Here is a 22,718-nt window from a genome sequence, read left to right on the forward strand (position 1 = left end):
CTTGCCAGTTAGGTCCTTGTGTATGTCAGTGAAATAAGTAAAACAGTTGGGTTACTTACAGGAAATGTATATATATATACATACATATATATATATGTGTGTATATCTGCAGTAATGCCCCAGATTTGCAGCCTCAAAAGGAGCTACAGTTCTGGAGATTAATCAATAGCCTACAGAAATATGAATAGTTTTGGAAATATATTCTGGATACTGTCAGCAGGAGGTATTTGCTTCTTGGTTTCAAAAGACTTACATATAATTGAAAGAGGAGACGAGTAAACAGATTTATTTTTTTGGAAGGAATTGTCCTTGTAGGAAAGGGTGAGTATCTTGGAAGAGGAGGCATGTGATCAGTTAATTGGGTTGTATTGGTGATTTTCTGTGACTCAAAATATCCCCCCCTGGAAAGCACATGAGTAATATTGGAGTGTTTAAGTTCTATTTCTTTTGAGCCATAATTAGTGCCTTTGGCAACAGTTGCACCTTTAAAAGGGATTTCAGCAGGTGTGTGCAAAATAACTTGCATGGTAAATACTTAATGACCAGAAACAGAACGTGTTTGCGAAAACCTGAGGAAAGGAAGTTGGGTGGGAGCAGAGTGGGAAGCACTGGGAAATGCTCGCTGCCCATATCCAGGAAAACAACAAAAGAAAAACATGCAGCACAGGAGATGAATGCAAATAGAAATGCCAAGGAAACACAGCTCATGGGAATGTGCAAAATTCATTGCAATAACTTCAGCAAAACAAGGGTAAAGCATTGACCTTCTTATCTGCTGATGCTGAGAGCCCATTCACATCCAACAAGGTGCTCTGTCAGTAAATGGGCACTTTGAGCCTCCTCTCCCAGAGGTGCTGCTGGACACACAGGTCACGGTCATTTGAGGAACCTTCCTGCAGACAACAGATCCCTCCTGTGAACCCAGCATTAGAAAAAGGATAAAACTGGGAAACAGGAAGGCAGGGACATAAGGAAAAGTCAAAGTCACAAAATTAATATAAGACATGGGAGGAATTAACATGAAACCTTAGTAAATAAGAAAAACTCTCCCTTAACTGACAAACAAAACCAGATAACAATTGCCATGTCTGCAGTATTGATCTGGAAGGGTACATTCTGTTTAGGAAGGACAAGTAAAAAAAGATAAGATTTTTTTTTGGTCTTAAATATCTGTGATGTGTACACCAGCTTTGAGACAAATATTGACAAACAGAAGAAAGTGTGTGAAATAAATATGATCCAATTCAATAAGGAAAAGTACAAGGTTTCACACTTAGGTAGAAATAATCGATGCACACGTTCAGTATAGGCAGAAGGTTTAAAGAAGGAGTTAGAGTGGAGCCTGAACTGAATGCAATTTTTTTTTTTTTTTTTTTTTTTTTTTTTAAAGAGCAATCTTCATTTGGGGATGTGAAAACAGCAAATGGCTGTTTGGCACTGGTTCCTCAGGTGAGCGACTGTGCCCAGCTCTGGGCAGTGTGCTTAAAGAAAAGTGCCTGCTATGCTGAAATAATCCAGAAGAGACAAGGTAAAATAATGATTTAGGATAAACAAAGTAGGAATCCTCTAATATACGATAAAATAATACTTTCCAAACATGCAAAAGCTATAGAGAGAAATCCATGTCTATTGAGAATAGACAAATAAAAAAACCTAGGAATAGTTTTTAAACTGACAACATTATCAGTTTCCCAAGGAAGTTACGGACAGTCTTGTATCATTGTAAATCTCTGAAGGATGATAAATATTTGCTAAGTACATTTTAGGTGCATTTAATATTGCTTGGAGCAGGATTGCCTGATTGCTAAAACTATCTTTCTCGTTCACATCAGTACTAAATTCTAGGATAACCCTGTATGATTTTTTTCACACTGGTATGAAAAATGAGACAAATGAGAAGAGGCTATGGATCCCTAAACATGGCTCATAAATGCAATTTCTCAGGGGAAATTTTTTAGCACTTAAAGGGTTTAGAATGATTTTATGATTTTGTAAACCCATTTTATTAAGTAATTTCTCTTTTCAGCTCTTTTATGAACTGATTCCCAACAGTAAATTACAAGTTTACCCTTTGGGAGTTAAGGCCAAACACATATTTTTTTTTCCTGGTTTAATACATCATATGTTGACTGAAATGTCAAAGGAAATTAAAGCAAATTATTATGTAAATCCTTGTGGGTTCATGTTTTATATCTGAAGAATAAACCTGATGACAAAAAAAAAAAAAAAAAAAAAAAAGTGTTTTTGTTGTTGTTGTTTGGTTTTGTGTAGTACATCTAAAATATTATATTACTTTTTCCTCCAATATGAGAGCTGCCATTCTGCACCAGTAACTGCTTATGTTACATTACATTCACCAAAGGATCCTCTCCTGGATTAGAAGGCAGACTACTGTAAGGCAAGAAACTTCATAAAGTGTTACTACCATTTAGCAGGCAAGAAGAGTACTTGCGAATACCCTGTCTCCTAACCCAGCCGTGTTTGGTGAATGCACCAAGCACAGATTTTGCTTTCTCGCTTGGAGAAACTTGGTCCTGTGCTCATGTTCTCTGTGCCATAAGGAGAGGATGGATGGGCCTCAGACATTACATATGCTTTTCATGGAGCTCATTTCCAGCTTTGTATCTTTTTTGGAATTAGTTTTGTGTTGGGATGATCCTGATTTATTGTGTTATATGTGTCTGAATCTTCAGTGGTGCAGAAGAACAGGATTTTACACAGGGAAATTGGGGCATTTGTTCTGAATCTCTACTTCAATTACCCAATATCTCTTCCTGTTTTTACAGAATATCAAGGTAGTCACAGGAAGACACACTTTACTTTCCGCTGATTGGATGGGAGGAATTTTTGACCTTGGAAAGTGGAGATGGTGTTGCTATGGAAACTAATAATTCTGCTGCCATTCATGAGCTGCAGCACAGGTAAAATGTTCCACTATTAGTGTTTGTGATTGATAAATCTGTATCAGTATCATAATTCTTCTAGAAAGGAAGCAATTACCAAAACTAACAGTACTTATTTGCATGAACAAGCGACTAAGGAGCTTTTCATTAGAACATCTTTTAATTTAAAAAAACACCAGTTGCTGTCTTTGAACCAGGAAAGCATGTTTCAAGATCATAAGAAACTGTACTTCAGCAAATAGCTTTAAAAAATATTCTAAGCTGTAGCATTGAGAAAAAATTACAATTTTCACTTTGCTAACAGCAAGCACATGCATGCGCATGCATTTCTTAGCCATAGTGTAAGAAACTCCCAAGCCAGCAAGTTTAAAAACCAGAATACCTTAGTGAGTATTGTGTGGATGGTTTAGTGCTCACACTTAAAGGAATATCATACCCTCAGAATGCCTCTGTACTGGTAAAGTATCTTTAAATCACATTTAAATTAAAGACAATTGTAAATATTCATTGATGAAATCCAGAACCTGTAAGAATCCTAAGGACTTTCAAAACAGAAATGCCAAAAGTGAAAGGAAATCTTGCTTCATGCCCAAAGCAAACGGAAATATTTCTTCTGCCCTTGTCTCCAGTTGGCATGGTGATGGACCCTTACACAACCCCTGCTGTCACTGCTCCAAGCCCTGGGCATCCCCTCTGTTGTCAGATGGCATTCAGGGGAGAAAGTGTGGTTGGGCTTTCTCCCATTCTCCTCCTTGAATATCCCTTGTGCTTAATTAGTCCATCAACTGGTAGCTGAAATATTGTGAGGTAAAATGTTCTTTTCTGCCTGCTTGGGCTTTGTTCACCATAAGGGTTTGGTGTTCTGAGTTCATTTGTTTTTTGAACCTTTCTTTTAATTCAAAAGGTATAACTTGATAATCCTGCTTCATAAAATCATATAAATGGAATTAACTCATGTGACTCAATACAGACTCATCTGAGACCAGAGACCAATGGTAACTGAACTCTTTGAGGTTATAATGAATTTGGGGATGTACTGACCTTTCACATAGTCTGTGATAGAAACCATGACAACTGTCTTTTGTCTGTAATTAATATATTGAACTCTAAATATCTGGTATGTTACTTGTGTACTTATGAAGAAATTGTATTAAAGCAACCTCAAATGATACTTAAATTAATTATGTACAGTGTGAGTCAGCAGCTGTTTGAAATGAAGAAACTACAGAAGCAGATTGCAGACTGCAGTAGTATTTTAAAATACAATTCAAATTAAAACTGATAGCATTTTGTTTAATAGATTCCAGGTGAAAATGTAAATCTCGGGAGCTGACATTCTGTGAAATCAATACTAAGTGGCTGTTTCAGTAACAAACAGCCGACATGTTAAGGACTTCATATTAAAATACTTGTATATATTTCAAATAAGCAGTCACTTGGTTAGGCCTAAATGTGCTGAACTAAACATAACACCAAGTTTAGGAACCCAGTCTTCCCTTTAATTATCTTCAACTATAATCATGTTGGGTGCCCGCTGCACCGCCATAGTGTTTATCAGCCCTGCTTGCATACTTCTCATACGTCATTTCTTTATTCACCTAAGTAAAGGACTTTTATAGGATGCCTTTATGAGTTCTTAATTGCTTTTAGCAGTTTGTGTGCGATCCTGATGGCGATCCTGAAATTTGAGTCACTGGAGGACCAGTACAGTTTAGTGATGAACAAGATATTCTTACACCCGTGTTTTATATTTCCATATATAACCTTTTCCTTCACTTCTTTTCACTAAGCTTTCATTTTAAAAAAATTCTGTCATCTTCATCTTTTTTGTCAGAGGATCATCTTTTAATGAGACAAGTGTCCTGGGCCAACTGAGTTAAAATATACTAGGAGCTCACTTTTATATTAATTTTTTCATTTTTTTAAGACTTAATAGATAAAATTTAAATGTTCCATATTCCTAAGCACCAAGGGTAGACCACAACAGTACCTTTGTCCTGATCCTGCCATCAATTAAGGTGCCCACTGACTTCACCTAGATAAGTTAATTTATACCTCAATATAAATTATCTTCCCTGATTTCAGTGGAGGTATGCTGATTTTTACTATATACCATTCTGAAATATGCTTGATGGTAATAGTCAAACTTGCACTTACGGGTAAAACTTCTTTGATTTACTATATGGACGACTTGCATCAATATGGTGGTTGATAGAACTGAGTGGGAAAATTAGAAACTATGCTGTGGAGAACAATCTTGTGAGCTGAGACCTGAAAAATAACTCAGGTTGTTGGTCAGCCATTTCTTCCTTGTCTCTATCTCAGTTATACCAGCCATGTAGAATAAAAATGATATTGACCTATAAATTAATTTTAAATCTAAGGATTAAATTTGCTGCATAGCAGAGCTAGACATTATTGCCCCCCAAAATGGCAGTTCAATTACTCAAAAATCAAATTACTCTCTATATTCTAAATCTATGGAAAGCTCATGTATAGAGCATTACTCCCTACAACTCTTATTTTCCAGCAGTCGTGTTTTTTTTTGTTGTTGTTGTTTTTGTTTTGTTTTGTTTTGTTTTATGTGACTTAAAAGGGTCTTTGGGGGTTTTCTTGCAAGTGCCTTAAGGGATGAAATAAAACAAAGTAATGTATGCATGCACAGTGACACAGTGAGGGAACAGATTAGACTTTTTTCATAACCCATTGCTATTTAAATGAGATAATCTGATCTAAGCAGAGCACCAGAGGCGAGAAGGCTGATGAAGATAAACACAGAGATCATTACTTTAAATTCTGTGTATTTGTTATAAGGATGCATGACAGCCTCCTCCTTACAATATAGTTGAAATTTAAACATTGCTTGATATTAACATGCTAAGAAAGAGCACTCACTTTCTGGATTAAAGATTTAGACGAAATATTGAGAAGCTGATATCAACAGAAAAATGGCCTGAGCACTCAGGAAAGAAAATAAAGAAAATAAATGTTTCTTCACAAAAAAAGGTGTCTCAAGCTTTCTTCCCATGGCTGCCCTTAGCTCACATTCTGTCCTCTGGAGCTACTGTGCAAGGCTTGTTGCCAGCAGTATCACTGCAAGAGAGAAAGCCATTTTAAGCATAGCCCAGATGCACATTAGGCTGTTATTTAGAAATGGGAGCTATGCCTGGATCTGCTGCAGGTTGCCCATGCAACTGTGTGTGACTCATCTGTCTGTCTCTCTGGTTCTTCCATTCCCTCCTTTGTCTACAGTGCTATGTTCAATGTTGCAATGCAAATAATAATTTGATCATATATATGTTACAAAAGCCTTTCACCCATCCCTTTCCATTACCCAAGTTAGGAACATAGGATCTTATATAAGTATGGATTGGAGATCTTCAGGGAGAAGAGAAACAAATGCTATTTGATTTTCCCAGTGGCTGATCTAAATATATGATGCTGGGGGAACAAATAAGTCTGTTGGTAACTCCCTTCACAGCATCATAGCTACAGTCCCACTCTGGCATCGATTTCATTGCTTCAATCTCAGCTTCCCTGTTTCCTTTTGTCACTTCTTCTAGGCTTCTTCCCTAGGAAGAGGAGGAGAGCTATCTCTTAAACATTTCTGCAATTTCGCTCTTCTTCCTGGAATGCTTATCCAAATTTTGTGTCTTTCCCATTCCCAAAGGCTGTTGTGATTTCCCTCTTCTCTGATTCTTGGTGACTTCTGTGCTTCAAAAGTATATAATCTTCAATACAGATATGGCCTTTGCAACTGTCCTTTGCTCTACCGGTGATCTCAGAAGGAAGCAATTGGAATTTCCAGTGTTAAAGCTAATGAAAAAGGAAAGTGTCAGTAAAAACTGTCAGGCACTTAAAATTAGCTATAGACAAGATAAGTATTAAAAGGCAAACCAGTTAGTCTGAACTTTCATTTTGGAAATGATGCAGTAATTATATTTTTACAATCTTTTGGCTTACTGGATGAAATTCAATTGAAGATGCAACTGCAACCTCCCGGGCTGTATTTTGGCCCATCATTTTGAAACTGCTAAATTAGAGAGAGAAATTTCCTGATGTAAAGTGTCCTGATACTCCTTTGGGTCACAGCATGATGAATATTGAATACATCATATCCCACGCTCTGCCTGCAGTCTCTTGCAGATTTATTGTTAGCATAACAGCACCTTTAGGAATGAAACAGCAGACCATATATTTTAAGACAAGTGACATCTTTGCTATTTCTAACAGCAAACTGTGGAGATGAACTAGTCCAGCCTGGAAATGTTAAGGCACTTCTGAACAACCAGAGGCATTCAGAGACCCACTGATGAGTCAGAGAAAGAAAATAATTAGGTTTCCCTTGCACAACATGGAAGTTCTCATGACTTTGGGAAACATTGACCCTGAAAGTTCTATTTCTGTAAATGAATCCCAAGCCTCAAGCAAGAAAGGATGACTGGTAATGTAGTGAGGTCCTGGCAAAGGTTAATGTGGGCTTTGGCAGATGGGAGAGAAGGTGTCTCAGGTGTGACCTTCATTCTCATCTTCCTGTGGTACTTCATTTGCCTTTCCCCTTACATGCAGCAGATCAGTTGTCTGGGTCTGAGGTGGGCCAGTGAAATCCCAGCTAACAGCCAGTACTCTGAGAACTGCCATACGTGCACAGATACAAAACCAGAGCCTTTAATTAATACTGAATTAACAGGAAAAATATTAGTATCCAAAAAAGGATGTGAAAATGTGCAAGATAAAGGAAAAACTTGACATATGGTAAAGGGAAAATAAGTTACTTTTCTAATCCATCACCCAGTTTTGCAGACACAACATTTAGAAAATATTAGTATCCAAATGTTGCCTTAAGCTGGAAACCAGGTGAGTTGTAGACAGCAAGCTGCTCTGTTCCTGCTCATTTCTTACAGGGCTTACACAGAGCTGGTCTTTAATTTTAGGAAGGAAAATGAAGAATTATTTTCTTTTCCCATGTCTTATCAGAACCACAAACTGCTGCTAACTCAAGGGTAAAAAGGAGACAAAGTAAACCAGTATGTGAGAAATGTGAATCTCTGACTTCAGCACAAGACTATGTAAAGGATGGATCCTCTTGTGACTGGTGCTCAGGAAGCCTGTGAGCAACTTCTGGCTCTGCCACTTGCTGGCTGCAAAGCAGGAGGATGTTACAATGCAACATGGAATTTAAGATAGCTATTTCCTTCATTGCTCAATTCCAAGAGGGATATATTCACAACAGTTTGTGGTTTCAACTACTATGGTAATGAAGCACATGTAGAATGGAACGACAATGCAGCAGTGATGATAACATCAGTAAAGAGGTGACAAGTGACATTAGCAGCAGTGAGAAGGACTCAGCGTTAGTATTGGTATCTCCACAGATTTCAATGGCAGTCTTATCATTTGTTTTGAGAAAGGAAGAATTAGGGCAAGGCTGAGCATTTTTGAAAGCCTCACCTATCATATTTAAGGATTGTAAGGGTTTTTGCAGCTTTGCAGTAAAAAACAGAAGCCCACCTCCCAGGCAGTCTTTATTCAGTCAGACGTATATCACTGCGATGTTTCCCAAGTATGCCATATCACGTCAAACTGACCTGCTGGATATGTCAATCATATAACGTTATATAATGTGGGCTAGATTCAAGTTATAGAAGCATCTTCCTTATTATACTTCCTTTCCAAGAAAAAAAATGTCTTTTTTGAATTCCCTCAAGTGTATGGACATATGGTGAAAAAGAGGATAGAGCTCAGATGCTTCTTTGAGGGTCAATACACTTTCAAATTTCAGGTTGCATTGATTTAGCTGTCAGAAAGATGTTATTTACAGTTCCTGAAGTTAAGTGGAGCATGCTAGAATTCATGGAAGTCATTACTGGAACTTTATATTTTCTGTGTGGCTCCAGAGTAGAAGTCTTTTCTACAGTCTGAAAGGCCTAACCCATTTTTATAGTAGTTTACATAATTACTGCTTCTTAATCTCTTTGATTAGTTACTTCACATGAAAGGAAATAAGTTCTTTTTCTATATTGTGAATTTTACATGGTTTCTTTCTGTTTCATATCAAGTCATTTAATCTCTTTGTACGAAATGCTCATTAACTTCGTAAAATAACATCCTGGTGCTCTCTCTCTCTCTCTTTGTATATATATATATATATAAACTTGTGTGTGTTTGTGTGTGTGTATGCAACAGCTTCAAAGAAAATTCAATTGCACTTTATTATCAGTGCCAAGAAGTTGAAATTAACAGGTGATTAAACATGGAAAATATTTTGAGCATTTCCTTTTGCTGGGAGTAGAAAATTTAAGTAGAAAATAAAAATAAAAGCACAGCCTTAAGATGGCATAATAATGTATCACTGACACAGTTGACTTAAATTAGACACATCATTGTTTTCAAGGCCAATTTAACTGAATATAATTCCTACATTTAATGTATATAATAATCTCAACATTAAACTGACATTAAAGACATTGTTTTGCAGAGGTCACTATTAGATGAGGATACTTCATTAATGAATGTGAAAGTAAAACCCCAAAGCTGGATTTTGAGATCCCCTGTGACAGAGTTGAGGCTGTGTCATCTTGGTCGGGTGTATTGTTACACTAATCAAATAATGGATTCTCCTGAAGTTTAACAATCAATTCCTTTCTCTTTCTAACATCACAACCCATGCCTCAAGAAAAGCACTAGCATGTGAAAGGTTAGGTTTTAGTGTGGCAAGAGTGGCAGACGTCCTACATGAAATGAAGAGAAACCCAGCTGTAAGCTGTAAATTTCCACTAGCAGAAAAGGGATGCAAATGGATAAACAGTACAAATAATAGGGATTTAACCTGTTTCTGAAGAACACGCCTTGGAAATGCGCAAAATGGTTAAATCTGCTTTACTTAGAAATGGAAACCCAGATCTAATTTCCATATGGCTTAATATTCCCACCCAGCAGATCTGCACACACTGACATTGGGTGAAGACCTTGCTCACTAACTTTTAAGAGCTGTAACCATATCTGCTACTTCCACGTAATCACAGGCTGATCATCCCTTCCATTGTTTGCAGAAGCTTGAAAATAAAATGTCTCTAGTTATTGATTTGCTACTTCTTTTTCATTTAGCAACTATTGACTGCTGTTTATGTGTGTGTGTTTCTTGTTGAGCAGAAATTAACACTGAAAACTTCTTGGAATTCACTGCATTCATACCTACTTGGCATTCCTGGGGGAAATTTGTTATCACAATCATTGTACCTGGGCTTTTTTAAAAAAAAGTGTATATATATATAAATCTCCAATCCTCCAATCTCCTAGCAGTAAAGAATTTATAAATTCAGAATCTTTTTTTTTTTTTTTTAATAGTTTTTAATTTATTGTTATTGTTGGCATTTGTCTGGGACAGAAAATGGCTTTGTCACAGAGCTGAGTTCGCAGATTTATTTCAGATAATACCACTTTTTTTCAGCTTGGGGTTCTTATGCCTACTTTATAAACAGAAAACTCATAGGGATGTGGGGCATTTCTTTTTTCTTATGACTATGTGGAAGAGAAACTCTTTGGATTATCACTAAAATTGCTTGCTGTGTGTGCATGGGAAGCCAACTCTGAGATATATGCTGATCTGTAATTTGAGAAAAATATGGATGGATTAGTCTACTGGGGCCATGTGTAGGGACTGGATGAATGAAAATTTCTGAGGTAGCGATGAGACATTTTTTGAACCATATTATATCCAGATCCCATGGTTTTCCTGTTTTGGTGCTATCAGCTCCAACAGCAATCGAAATCACAAGCTAAGTACACATTTTCCATGAGACTAGATTATAGTTCTGAACCTTCAAATAATGAAAATAGATTCTTATTATTTACCTTGTGTTCGTTTTTCATCCTTCAGAATTCCCCTTTTCTATATTCTGTCATCAAATATTAGGGTTAGACTTCAAACAAACAAACAAAACAAAAAATCAAAGTGAAAAGCAACTTTTAATTCACATGGAATTACATGACTTCAGAAACTGCAGAGAAAAACACACCTAATATTTCCAGATTTGTGTTAATAATTGTACTAGTTGACAATATACTTATCACAGTTACCATTCAAACAGAAATAAAGCTGTCTTCTTCTGCAGTAGGTAAGAGGGGAGTAAGAGAGTGATTTCTGAGTATGGAGGTAGACTTCAGACCAACAGGAGACCAGCAGCCCACATTTCTCTGGGTCTTTCTGCTTCCTTAGATCTGTGTAAGGTCTGTCTGGAGGTGACAATCCTTGTCCTCATAGGGCAGCTTAAAGCCGAAACTGTCTAACGTCCTATGAGCTTTGCATCAGGAGGTAAATCTATAGAAGTTAATCTTAACCTCTACACTTTTATGAGTTTGATTTTTAGACCCTTTTAGGATTTTAGCAGTAGGATTTTTTTTTCCTTCTCCTGTGTAGCATAATACTATGGTATTGTGTTCTTTGTTCAATATTAATATATGTTTTATTGTTCTACTCTAATTACATTCTCATTATTAAAGGGGCAATATATTTTCCTCTGACAGATCCTGCATCTTGTTGTTACTGGATCTTGGTTATTCTCTGCCATTGTTATTAATAATTTGTAGCAATTGAATTGGTATTAGAATATTACTCTGCTAAATCACTTTTGCTGCTAATTAAGGCACTATCTGTGATATTGTTTGGCTCTAAACACCATGCTCCTGTTATAATTACCTGAAAGTCATTCGTTTCTACTTATGTAAGTCAGGTCTTTTAATCAAGCCTCCTGTGAGCTTTGCCATGGTGTAAGCTGCCGTCAGTAGGAATGAAACGTTCTCATGGACAAAGATATTTTTGTAATGACAAATGCACCTTTCACTGTACTCCTGGAAGGCCTTAGAAATGGAATAATTGTACATGATGGCTCCAAACTGGGCACAAAAGAAGAAGGAGGGTTTTGAGGGAAAAGTGAAAGATTGCTGAAGCAATCCAGCTATTCAATATATGAGCAAAGAAAGTCACCATAGCTTTAAAATGTCTTCTCTTCACAATATACTTGTATGTAAGATCAGATCTATCGTACTGTGTTCTCGGGATAATATTTTCTCTGAATAGGCAACATCACTTCATTATTTCCCTGTGGACTTCATTCACTTTTGCTCCCAAGCAGAAGACACAAAATGGCTGCCCTTAGGCCATTAGTGGGAGCTCACATTAATGGCTAGGGGACTTACTGATGTACATCTAAAGCAAGCATAACTCCCTTTTAGTGACAGCACATCTGGCATAATCTGTATATTTTAAACATTTTAAACAGATCCTTGAAAGTCAAAACCACTGTTTGTTAGTGTGTAGTTCATCCTGAAGTCATTTGCCTGAGTATAAAATGATAGCAGATAGTCAATGTGCCAGGGCTGTTCCTCACCCTCCCCCCACACACACTTTACATGTGAAGACCAGTGCCATAGTTAGGTAGAATTTGATTTCTGCATCTTCATTAGTTCATTTCTATTTCCGACATGAGCAGACAGAACCAAGAAGGCTGCAGTACTGGCGTTTTTTCAAGCAGTGACAGGCTGGACTGAAGTCACATCTCACCTGCTGGCAGTGTCACCCTGAGCACCCTTGTCTTGCTGCCAGCACCTGCTCAAAGGAGCGTTCAAAGGCAAAGGATGGCTCGTGCTGTTAGCAGCTTCACCTTTCTTTTATTCAGCCCATATGGGGACTTTTGTGAGAGATGTTCTGTCCCCTTTCCCCTCCCAGCTCTAGCAGCCACCTCGTGTCTTGCAGAGGAAGGCTGAAGCAGGCAGGGGCACGTCATTACAAAGCTTTGGTTCATGGTAGGTTGTTTTCACACATCAATCTCTTGCCTATGGGTATATTGTTTATAACTTGATTTCCTTAAAAACTGATGCAAAGCTCATTATCATTTGAGATAAAAAAGAAAACAGGAGCATGTTGTAAAATCAGAGAACAAACCTTGTCCTTTGGCTTCCTCTTTGCTGAATTGCTGTGTTCTCTTGGACAGATTTTTGTTTATATTGCTTCACTGCCTCAGCCAGGCTGCCATTCCTCCCAAACTGTAGCTTTGTCTCCATCTAATAGACCATGGACCAAACTCACCCTGGAAAATGGCTTTGCATTTTAGAGTAAAATCTATCCAAACTTTGACTCACGTGCTTAAATGGCCTTCCCCCCAACACAGGAGTGGTTAACGGAACACAATTGCTTCATCCTCTAAGCGTCTCATTTCATACACTTACACCAAATAGATTTTGATGATTGATTACTGCTCTTATAGCTCATATATATAAAACAAAATTATACTGGAACAGACAATGTGAAAAAACCTGCAGGGGTTAATCTCTGCTAACATCTTGTTGAGCACTAATCAGATTCATAGTTCACTCATATTAGTCTAAAGCTACTGAAATCACTGACAGTATAGTGCACCAAATCAGAATATAACATTATAACTTCAACTGCTGTTTCTAATTAGATTTATTATGCTTTACACTGAATGTAGTAGAAATAAAAGAGTTTTCTCAACATCTTTCTTGTAAACATTTGTGGTATTCCAAAAGAGAAATTGTTTGCTCCAGGCCAGAGAAAATGTAGTTGTCTATGCAATAGATATTGAATTCATATTTGTCTGACAAGTGACCTTATCAGCTATGACTTGTCATCTTCTAATTAGTGTACATTTATTTTTTTCACTAAATTAACCCCCAGCCTCTCCTAAAGATAAACGGATGTTATACAAAATTGTGTGCAGTGTTGCAATTAAAATGGTGGTGTACATGTACTCCACAAATTTGCCTTAAAGAAAGGTACATCTCTGTAATATATCAGTCTGCCTATGAAGCTGATAGGCAGTCTAAGACTAACCGCAGAATGCTGAAATTTTACTGTGAGAGCCAAGGACTAGGAACAACTCCATATTATTAAAAATATTCCAAAGTATAGAAAGCAAACAACAAACTGGGTTTTCTTATTAATCCTGGATGTTTGCTTTTAAAATAAATCAAAAATAAATACTCCTCATAAAATGTGAATCCACATGAAGTTCATCTGGATGGCAAGTTCATTTTTGTTTCCATATGTATTTTCAAGATTTTCTGTGACAATGTTTAAATTCCCAGATGTTGAAGGATTTATCCTCACAAGATCTCTGAGTGTGTTTTGTAGTGATATTTACTTTTACAAAGCCTCCTCAATTCAAAAGCATTAAATTGGCTAAAGTAGGTAAGAAACAAAGGATGAAACTCAGCTATTTGTCAGCTACACGACAGTATCAAAAAGACCTTTTCTCTGCCAAAACAAACCTTTACATATTAAATGCAATGTAGAATTGCATCAACTGTCAATGCTTACCCCTCCTGTCACCTCCAAAATACCTTTCAGGCACTGGCTCCCAAGGAGCTGGAGCATTTTGGGAGAGAGTTGAGCTCAGATTTTCAGTCTGACAAAGCAGCACTGGTGCCTCTGAGCTACTCCAGGTGACCGGTGAAAGCTAAGATCTCTGCTTGGTCAGCACTGCCAAAATCAATAATTTCTGGAGATGTACAGAAGTAAAACTTGTGGAGCTGGGTAAGCTTTCATATAAATAACCTGCATGTCTACAATTTTTAATCACCTCCAGAAACAGATAGTTGCAGATTAAAAGATGTGAAAATTTGAATTTAATTCCTTTGCAAGTTAAATGACCATGTCCTTAGACACCTTTAAATGTTACAAATTAACCACGTTTTACAAGATAAAGAAACTGACCTGAAAGTTAAGCATCTAACACCTGTATGACAAAAAAAAAAAATGAAACTCTGGAAAGAGAATCCAGCTTGATTCACATTTTTTTCCCTTAAGACAACTTGTCCCTATTCTTTTAACTAAAAAACATTAAGACACACAATTTGAAAAATCAACTGAAATTCTTTTTTTTTTTTTAAGGAAACTTAACCTGAGTTAAGATTTCTTGTCGCAGTCTGATATATATAAAATACTGTACTGTGCATAAACATGGCTAATTTATGGGGAGAAGATGAGTAAAGAGCATTTTGTCAGCCCAAAATTGGATGTTCACTGCAGGCCAAAATAATAAACCAACAATATTTTATAATGCACTGACATTTAACTAAAATGTCTACACAGTTTTCGAGATAATGGAGACATGAAAACACTACCAAGCAGGCAATAAGTGCTTTGAAACAAAATGTTTTACATTCCACGGGTAGCAAATATTACGGAGAGGAAATCTGTAGCACTCCACTTTCTCCCTTTAAAACTCTGCACTCCAAACCTACCTAAATTAGACCAGGATCTGTCATTGATTATGTCATTCCCCAGAAATATGGCCTTCAGACCGTTTGTCATAACTCCATTGGTGATACTACACCGCAGACGTATTAAGTATCAGCCCAGATGATACAATTTTCCAGCTCCTACAAGCCAAACAAATATGTTCTCTGCCTTCTGGGACAAACGTGCCTGCAGATGGATGACACCAGGCTGTGATGTATGGGCTAAAGCTTTGCAACCCCTCACAGACTTTGAAGGTGCTTTTCCACCAGTACAATCAAGGCCCTTACATTTACAGGACACACAGTCATTCAAATACCTAAACCCCACTGAAATCAGGGGATCAATTCGAGTTTGTCTTTGCAGCCTGAAACTCTCCACTCTCTCTATCTCTTCTGATATTTTGTCTGATAATATTTTAACTCCGTGTTACCTAATGCTGTTTGGTTTTCTGTCTCTGTGTTCCATAGACTCTGTGATTCTGTGATTCTATGAAATGCAGAGACAGAAATACAAAATGCATTTTGTCTTCTCATTTATGACATGTAAATGCTCGCAGTACCCCTGTACTGTAAGCCCTACCTGCCCCTGCACCACAGAGCTGTGAGGAGCAGAGGAGTGCTCTCCTTCCTTTGGCATGTTACAGAATCAAACCACTTTCCTTTTTTTTCACATCTGCTTCAGTTTGAATTTCACCACTGGCACAGATGAGATGACTAATCCAATTTCTGTCTATGCAGAGAGTCCTCTTGCAGTCCTTTCTGCACATCTACTTTTTCCCTGAATAGTTGTCATTTAATGCCCCGTTATCTTAGATGGCACTCATTTAGTGGTTTATTAAGCAGTAATTTAGCAGCCTGTTATCAATTCCTGCTGTAGCTAGGAAAAATATGCAATCCAAGTATGCAAGATTTGTGCAGAATTACAGCATTTTTGTGATTTTTGGATTAGAGAAAAATTACAGAGAAGTAATACATATGAAATGTTTTGCCTGCATTTCATTATTGTCCCTCTGTGAAAGCTCCCATCAGGCTGCTCAGAATGGAGATTGCCCTATCTCTATTTCTGCCTCCAGCCCAAGCAGTGACATTGTACAAAATTGTGCAGGACTCCATGGAGTGAGTTAAGCTAAAGGAGGTCCTAAGCCTGGACTGGGTTTTCTGCTTGTGTTCTGACCTTTCTGGAAGGTTTCCAGGTGGGGAGAATACACAAGGCTTAGATTAGTTTTTGTGAGCTTCTTGAAAGGAGAGGGAAAATGGGGCGTTTAAATGAAAGTATAGGCGAGGGTAGAAACCAAAATGTGCCCTAGGCATTAATTACAGTAGTGTCGAGGGATCTGTGTAAATCACAGCAGGAAAAAAATTGGTTTTGCAAAACAATGTTGATGATAACAAAGACAAAGTCTTGATTTGAAATTACAGCTTTCAAGTTCTGGATAAAGTAGAAACATTTCTTTAGTAAATCATTCCTGTTTCTTCAAATTGCCAGATTACGACAAGTATTTAAAATAGAGGTAAAAGAAGGCAAGAATGAAGATAAAGAGATGCCAACCAGCTAAACTATCAATGACAATCAAATAGATACCAGAGAAGTGTAGATATAAATGTATTTTTTTATAGAAAAGCTGTTCTGGTTCTGTTTTCCCTCTGGAAACATAAGCATTGGAGACACCAGAGGACAAATCATACAAACTCTCCCCAAGTGGCAATTCATCCCATGCTTCACAGGCTCTTCCGTGGAGTGAGTACCTTGGGAAGAATGAACAAGGACCCCAAGAAAAACTCAGTGTTGGATTCTTCTCTTTGTAACATCGTAGCATTGGAATGAAGACTAAGCCATCAGAAAGGGAAACGGACTGCCTGAATGGTGTAACGTAAAGGCTCTCCACCTTACCATTTTTCCCTAGGTTTTTCAGCCTGCCGGTATCATCAGTGACATTTCCACCCACCCACTCCTGGACCCCAAGCTTAGCTGTGGTCGACTTGGCCCTGCCTGCTGAGCCCTTCCCCTCCAAAGGAGAGTTCAGTGCAGCCCTATCAGCCCGCATACTTTTTCTCCATTCAGTTGTGTTTTGTTTTGCTATTTATGCTGTCATTTTGCTGAGAATAGATTGGAAAAAAAGGTCATTTTTTACTTGAGTGGAAAAGAACAGTAATTTGACAGTGAAACATTCCTGGCTTGCCATACATCAGAAATGTTGATATTAGCCCCTTTAAAACAGACACTAGGGACAAAAATTGTCTGAGAACTCAATTGCTAGCTATTACTTTCCAAAACATAAGCATTTACAAAGTTTACAATGTTTCTTGCTTCTGCTAAATTTTAGGATGCCGTTACTGAAATGGCTTTAACTTCATTTGTGTTTGCTCAGAGAAAGATCATCATGAAGATATTAAATAGTCACAAAAGATGATGGCTTCAAATAGTGTCTTTTGGCTGATCTATAATCATTTGCTTTGGCAATTTTATTCAAGAACATTAGCACTGATCGCTTATGCTGTGTTCCTAATTATTTCTGAAATATTGTGCTGTTGTTCATGCTGAAATGCATAACGAGCAAAGCGGTAGGTTAGTTTGAAATGCAATGTTCTAACTGGTTTTTAATCAATGAGTGATAATGATAGCTTGTGTTTTGACTTTTACTGTTTAATTGCCAGTAATAAAGCAGAACTTTGTTGATGATATTTAACAGAGTTCAGTTTCATTTATCTCCATTTATTCTATTTATTGTAAAAGTGCCTGAGAGCTTTCAGTACTTGGCACAATAACAAAGTATACAGTGCAAATTATTTTTAGGTTGTCCAATATTTTCCACAATGGAAAGTTATAATACCCTTATGTGGGCAGCTATTGCACTTCACTTTTTTTCAGCAGGTGTTCAAAATTCAGTACGTCTAATGGTGGAGGGATGTTCCATGAAATCCCAATAAGATTTTTTCTGAGGTACAGACTTTTTACACCACTATTTACCTTCTGCTGCTTATGATAAGTGTTCATGGAAATACAAAGGACTAGGAAGGAAAGCAAGGAGATATTTCTGCTTGACCTGTGACTTTCTTGACTGGCTAATAATCAATTTTGCAATAGACAGTACCTGATATTTAGTCAGGAAAGACCATTTTTTAAGTTTAATTTTAAGTTCAAAATTTAGTTTCAGTCTACTAAAGGAGTGTCAATACTGTGACAACAAGCATATGAAAATCAGTCAGTCAACCCAATATATATGAAAATAATACCCTGTTTGATTAATCTAATTTAAATCAGGATCGTCCTTTGGTTTAAAAAAAAAAAAAAAAAAAAAAAAAAGTTATAAATATCTCTTCCATTCCTCTTCAATTATATGTAAGAAAATAAAGATCCTTTTAATCTTGTCTGGCCTGACATTATCTTAATTGCTTAAGATGATTTTTTCCTAGGATTTGATTCCCAAATTATCAATCATCTGTGAACAAGAAGGGAGTGGCAGTCTGGGATTTCATTATTAAATCTTCCTATGACCTAAAGATTTTTGCCATGGTGGTAATATCAGGTACAAAAATAAATTCTCTCAACATGATTTTCTTTTATTATCTTCATGATCTCTATTATTTTTAAGTATTATTCCGGAAGATAAACCTTTCTATCTACATGCAAAATCATTTCTGATGTCAAGTTATTACAGCTAGTTTCTGCTTTATTCATGCCTGTTATTTAAGCCTTAGTGGGAAAAGCTAACATCTATGAAGCAGCCATTTCATTCCAGTTATTCAAAGTAAATAAGCAAAATTTAAATAGCATGTACACACAGCTTAAACATCCACCTACAATTTAAGACCCCTATAATGGTGATTGTATCAAGCTTTCTACAAGGTCTGGGACTCATAATAATGAAAAAAAAAAAATACTACTTCACATTACAACATGTTTCCTATTGAACATAAATGGGAATTACAAAGCATGCCCTCTGGAAACAAAAGAGGAATCGTTGTTTGCTTTAGTACATTCAAACTATTTGCAAACTAGCCCTTTTCATCATTTCTTTTTCACTGCAATAAGGCTGGATTTTTGCTACTAAGTATCTGCCTGAAAATAATGCAGCTGTCATTGATATCCAATAGCTATTGTACATAGTTTTTGAACACCAAAGTATTTAGTAAACCAACTATCATTTACTATACATTATACAGCCAATATGAATAGAAGAGCAAATAGATGTTCTTAACAGTTCTCTTCCCTCTTTCCCTACAGTATAAATGTTGTGTGCACGTATTTCCTTGTAAGGATGTATATGTACTATACATCTACTTATGCAAATAAATATGAATAAATATATGTTACATAGCACAGTCTTAGAAGACTAAGAACAAATGGGGATTCTGTTGCTTATATTCTGTTCATTAGGGGTTGATCCAATGCTCACTGAAGTTTATGAAAGGCTTTCACTGACTTCAAAGCACTTTGGCTCATAAGTTGACTCTCTAAACAGGGAAAAGACGAAACTTGATGAGGCATGAAAATATATCTATCTACTGCCAGCTATAAAAATGTTAGCCAAACTTAACACCCTTCAGGATGCTGAATATTTTCTATACTGAAATTACAGTCTTGCTGGGGAAAAAAAAAAAAAAAAAAAAAAAAAAAGTCCTTATAAATTCAATTGTACTTGATTTGTATTTTTCCAACAGATTACCCAAGTTTTCTGCCATCAAGTGGGAAGAGGGGTGCCACAAAAAGATTTATGTAAATGTTGTTGGAGGTTTAAAGGCTCAGTTCTCCCAGAAATTTCAGGCTAGCCAAGAATGTGGAGGGGGCAGCAAGCAGGGTAATAAAGCATTTCATCCTAAGTCCTTGAAACCACTCATACAGTTTATCCTAACATAGAAAAAAAAAGAGAAAAGACATACAGGGCTATTCCTTCTCTGAGGCTTGCTCAGGATCTAGAGGAAGAAGGTGGTGGAGCAATTTCTTTTTGTCTCTATCTGTCTCCAGACACTGGATGGGAGCATAGGGGTGTAATGCAAGGTGCATAATGAAAAGACTGAAATGAGTCTGAAATAGAGCTTAAAGGTAGGAAGAATTTTACACAAAGCTTTTTTTTTTTTTTTTTTTTTTTTTTTTTGATTTTCCTTTCCCCCTTTTAAGTAGCTTGAATTCTGTAGCTTGCCAAGTTGTTATGTACTCTTCCAAGTTACTACTTCACTCTGTCCCTGTTTCTACTGTGTATCTATTAAAAGTTGCAAATGGTATTTTGGAGTCATCACATAAAAAAACAGAGCTGACCAACACCAGCAGTGGTAAAAATTATCTGAGCTTGATTAAACACTGTCCTCTTAAGACAGTAAAACAAAAGCACAGTTACATTTTACACACACACACAAACACACACAAAGTTACAGAAGAACAAAGTGCTGGATTTATTTAACTGGCAGGATATTAAATGATATAGCTGTTATCTTTTCCTGTATTGTAAATTATTGAATTAAGCCTTCAGTCAGTTTGGCAACAGTGCCAAATGAATATTACAGCAGTACAATGCAGCAAACAGTATCTGTCATCAAATCTAGGCCTCACTTATAACTGAAATTACAGTGAACAAAATGCTTGTGCAGTAGATTGGAAAAGGTTCATTATTATTTATTCATTTTGCCTAGTAACACAAAAACTAATGAAATTTCATTGAGAAGAGTGCACGTCAAGATTACTATATATCATAAAGACACATCCCTCTAACTTTACTGTGGATATTTGTCTCTGTAATTAGATGTCTGTTCCACAATAGTTCTGAATCTGAAGGACATGGCCAAGTTCATGACATAAAACAAATCACCTGCACAAATGAAAAGGCTTCCTTTATCTTGTCTATATCTTGCACAATAGCACAAAAGCCTTTAGAAAATCTTTCCATAAAGACCATGAAGTCATGCACAGTTAGTGATTTTAACATTGTTACTTAAACATTTTTTAAAAAATAAAATATCACATTATTAATATAGTTCACACATTGGTATATTTATAGTCTCTATACCTATTCAAGGCATGGTATTTTTACACATAGCTTCACAATGAATTGTTTGTAAATCTGTGTTCATCTTTAGCCAAAAGTGTAAATTAGTGAAGCTCCATTGAATGCTATCCAGTGTGCACAACTTATGAGCAATTTTCTGACACTGTAGTTTGAAATTTGGGACTGGAGTCCTTCGGGAATATTTTGATTTTGTACTGAATTAAATTAATATCAGATAAATCCAAGGTTAGTTTGATTGTAATATTCAATATAATAATATGAGAGACATCAAATTTTGGCATTTAGAGATCTATCATTAATTATTTTGTAATTAGGATGTGTGTATCAGTTAGACCAAAATACAGATGTATAGTAAATTCACTGATACCCAATTATATTCACAGAAAGTTAGCTTAAAGAATTGGAGTAACACTTATTATTATAATAGAAAAAATGTTTACTATTATAAATAGTAAAAAATGCTTGAAGCATTTGATTGTGACAAAAAACTTTTGTCAGTATGCATATTTAATTGAAAAAGGCTCATAATTCAAGAATATGATCATTTTTGCACAATAGTTATTACCTGTGAAATATTACACCTAATTTTACATATAAGGTTCAGGTAATCTTAACATTTGTGTATAGTAGTAATTAATACCATATTTTACACATTTATTCTTTGTTTTTACACCAAAGTACCTCAGGAAAATGTACAGTGTATAGCCTGTGTGTTGACATATTAGTCTCTGATCACCCTACCTACAACACCATACAGGCTACCATATATAAGGAAGTATATTGGAATATTTGAATATTTTTTCAAAAAATAAAGTTGAGAGGATACAGAATCATTCTTCTTGAAGATATTTAACTTTTCTCTGCCATTCACCAGGGCTGTGTTTCTCATATCACTTGCTTACACTCACTATTTTTTGAATGCACCACTAGCCTACTGAGGCTGTATCCCAGATGAAAGGACTGCCTTGCACTGTTGACTGTCATTTTATAGACAGTTTTATATATAACGTCTGGGCTCAAGCACCAAGCTTCAATTCATTACCAAGAGTTTTTCAGACTTCAGTAGGGCCAGGACTTCACCCCATGTGCCACCCTGACGCCTACCTTTCTCACCACTTCAGAGAAAGCTAAGTGTCTTTCTGGTTTGGGTGTCTGATGACAGAGACAATGTGGAATTTCACCACTACTCCCAATTTGACTTTTTCAATAGAAGCTGAAACTTGAAAGGAGCCCAGTGTCTCTAGAGCTCTGTACATCAGTGTCTGAAGGGAGAAAACACATGAAAGTTGAAGGCCCTTTGGGAAAATCCTAAAGGTTTTAGGTTGCTTCTGCCTGCTCAAACCTATAACATCTCTTCTAATCTCCCTTTCTCTGTATGTAAGTCTCCTGGTTCACTCTCTGATTAAGAACTGAATGAGAGGGTGAGGAGGGGTGCCTGCCTCCCATTGCCGATAAAACTGACAGCCTTCTGTCCTTTTTCCAGAATGCTTTCATGGACCTTTTCTCTTTCTCACTTTTTTCTCTTTCACTGTTAATGTCTTATTCATCGCAC

General features: G+C 36.6%; 1 protein-coding gene across 1 annotated transcript in view; it reads left to right on the forward strand.

Moving 5' to 3' along the window:
- Positions 1–2,866: 2,866 nt before the first annotated feature.
- Positions 2,867–22,718, forward strand: part of CNTN6 (contactin 6) — a gene marked incomplete at both ends in the record, with an annotated part of 111,939 nt that continues 92,087 nt past the window's right edge. The window contains one exon of the mRNA XM_084292448.1: positions 2,867–2,921. Within this exon, the coding sequence (XP_084148574.1) occupies positions 2,867–2,921 (55 nt within the window). The remainder of the gene's footprint in view (positions 2,922–22,718) is intronic.

The sequence above is a fragment of the Netta rufina genome (genome assembly GCF_964035555.1).
Source record: "Netta rufina genome assembly, chromosome: 10".
Taxonomy (NCBI): domain Eukaryota; kingdom Metazoa; phylum Chordata; class Aves; order Anseriformes; family Anatidae; genus Netta; species Netta rufina.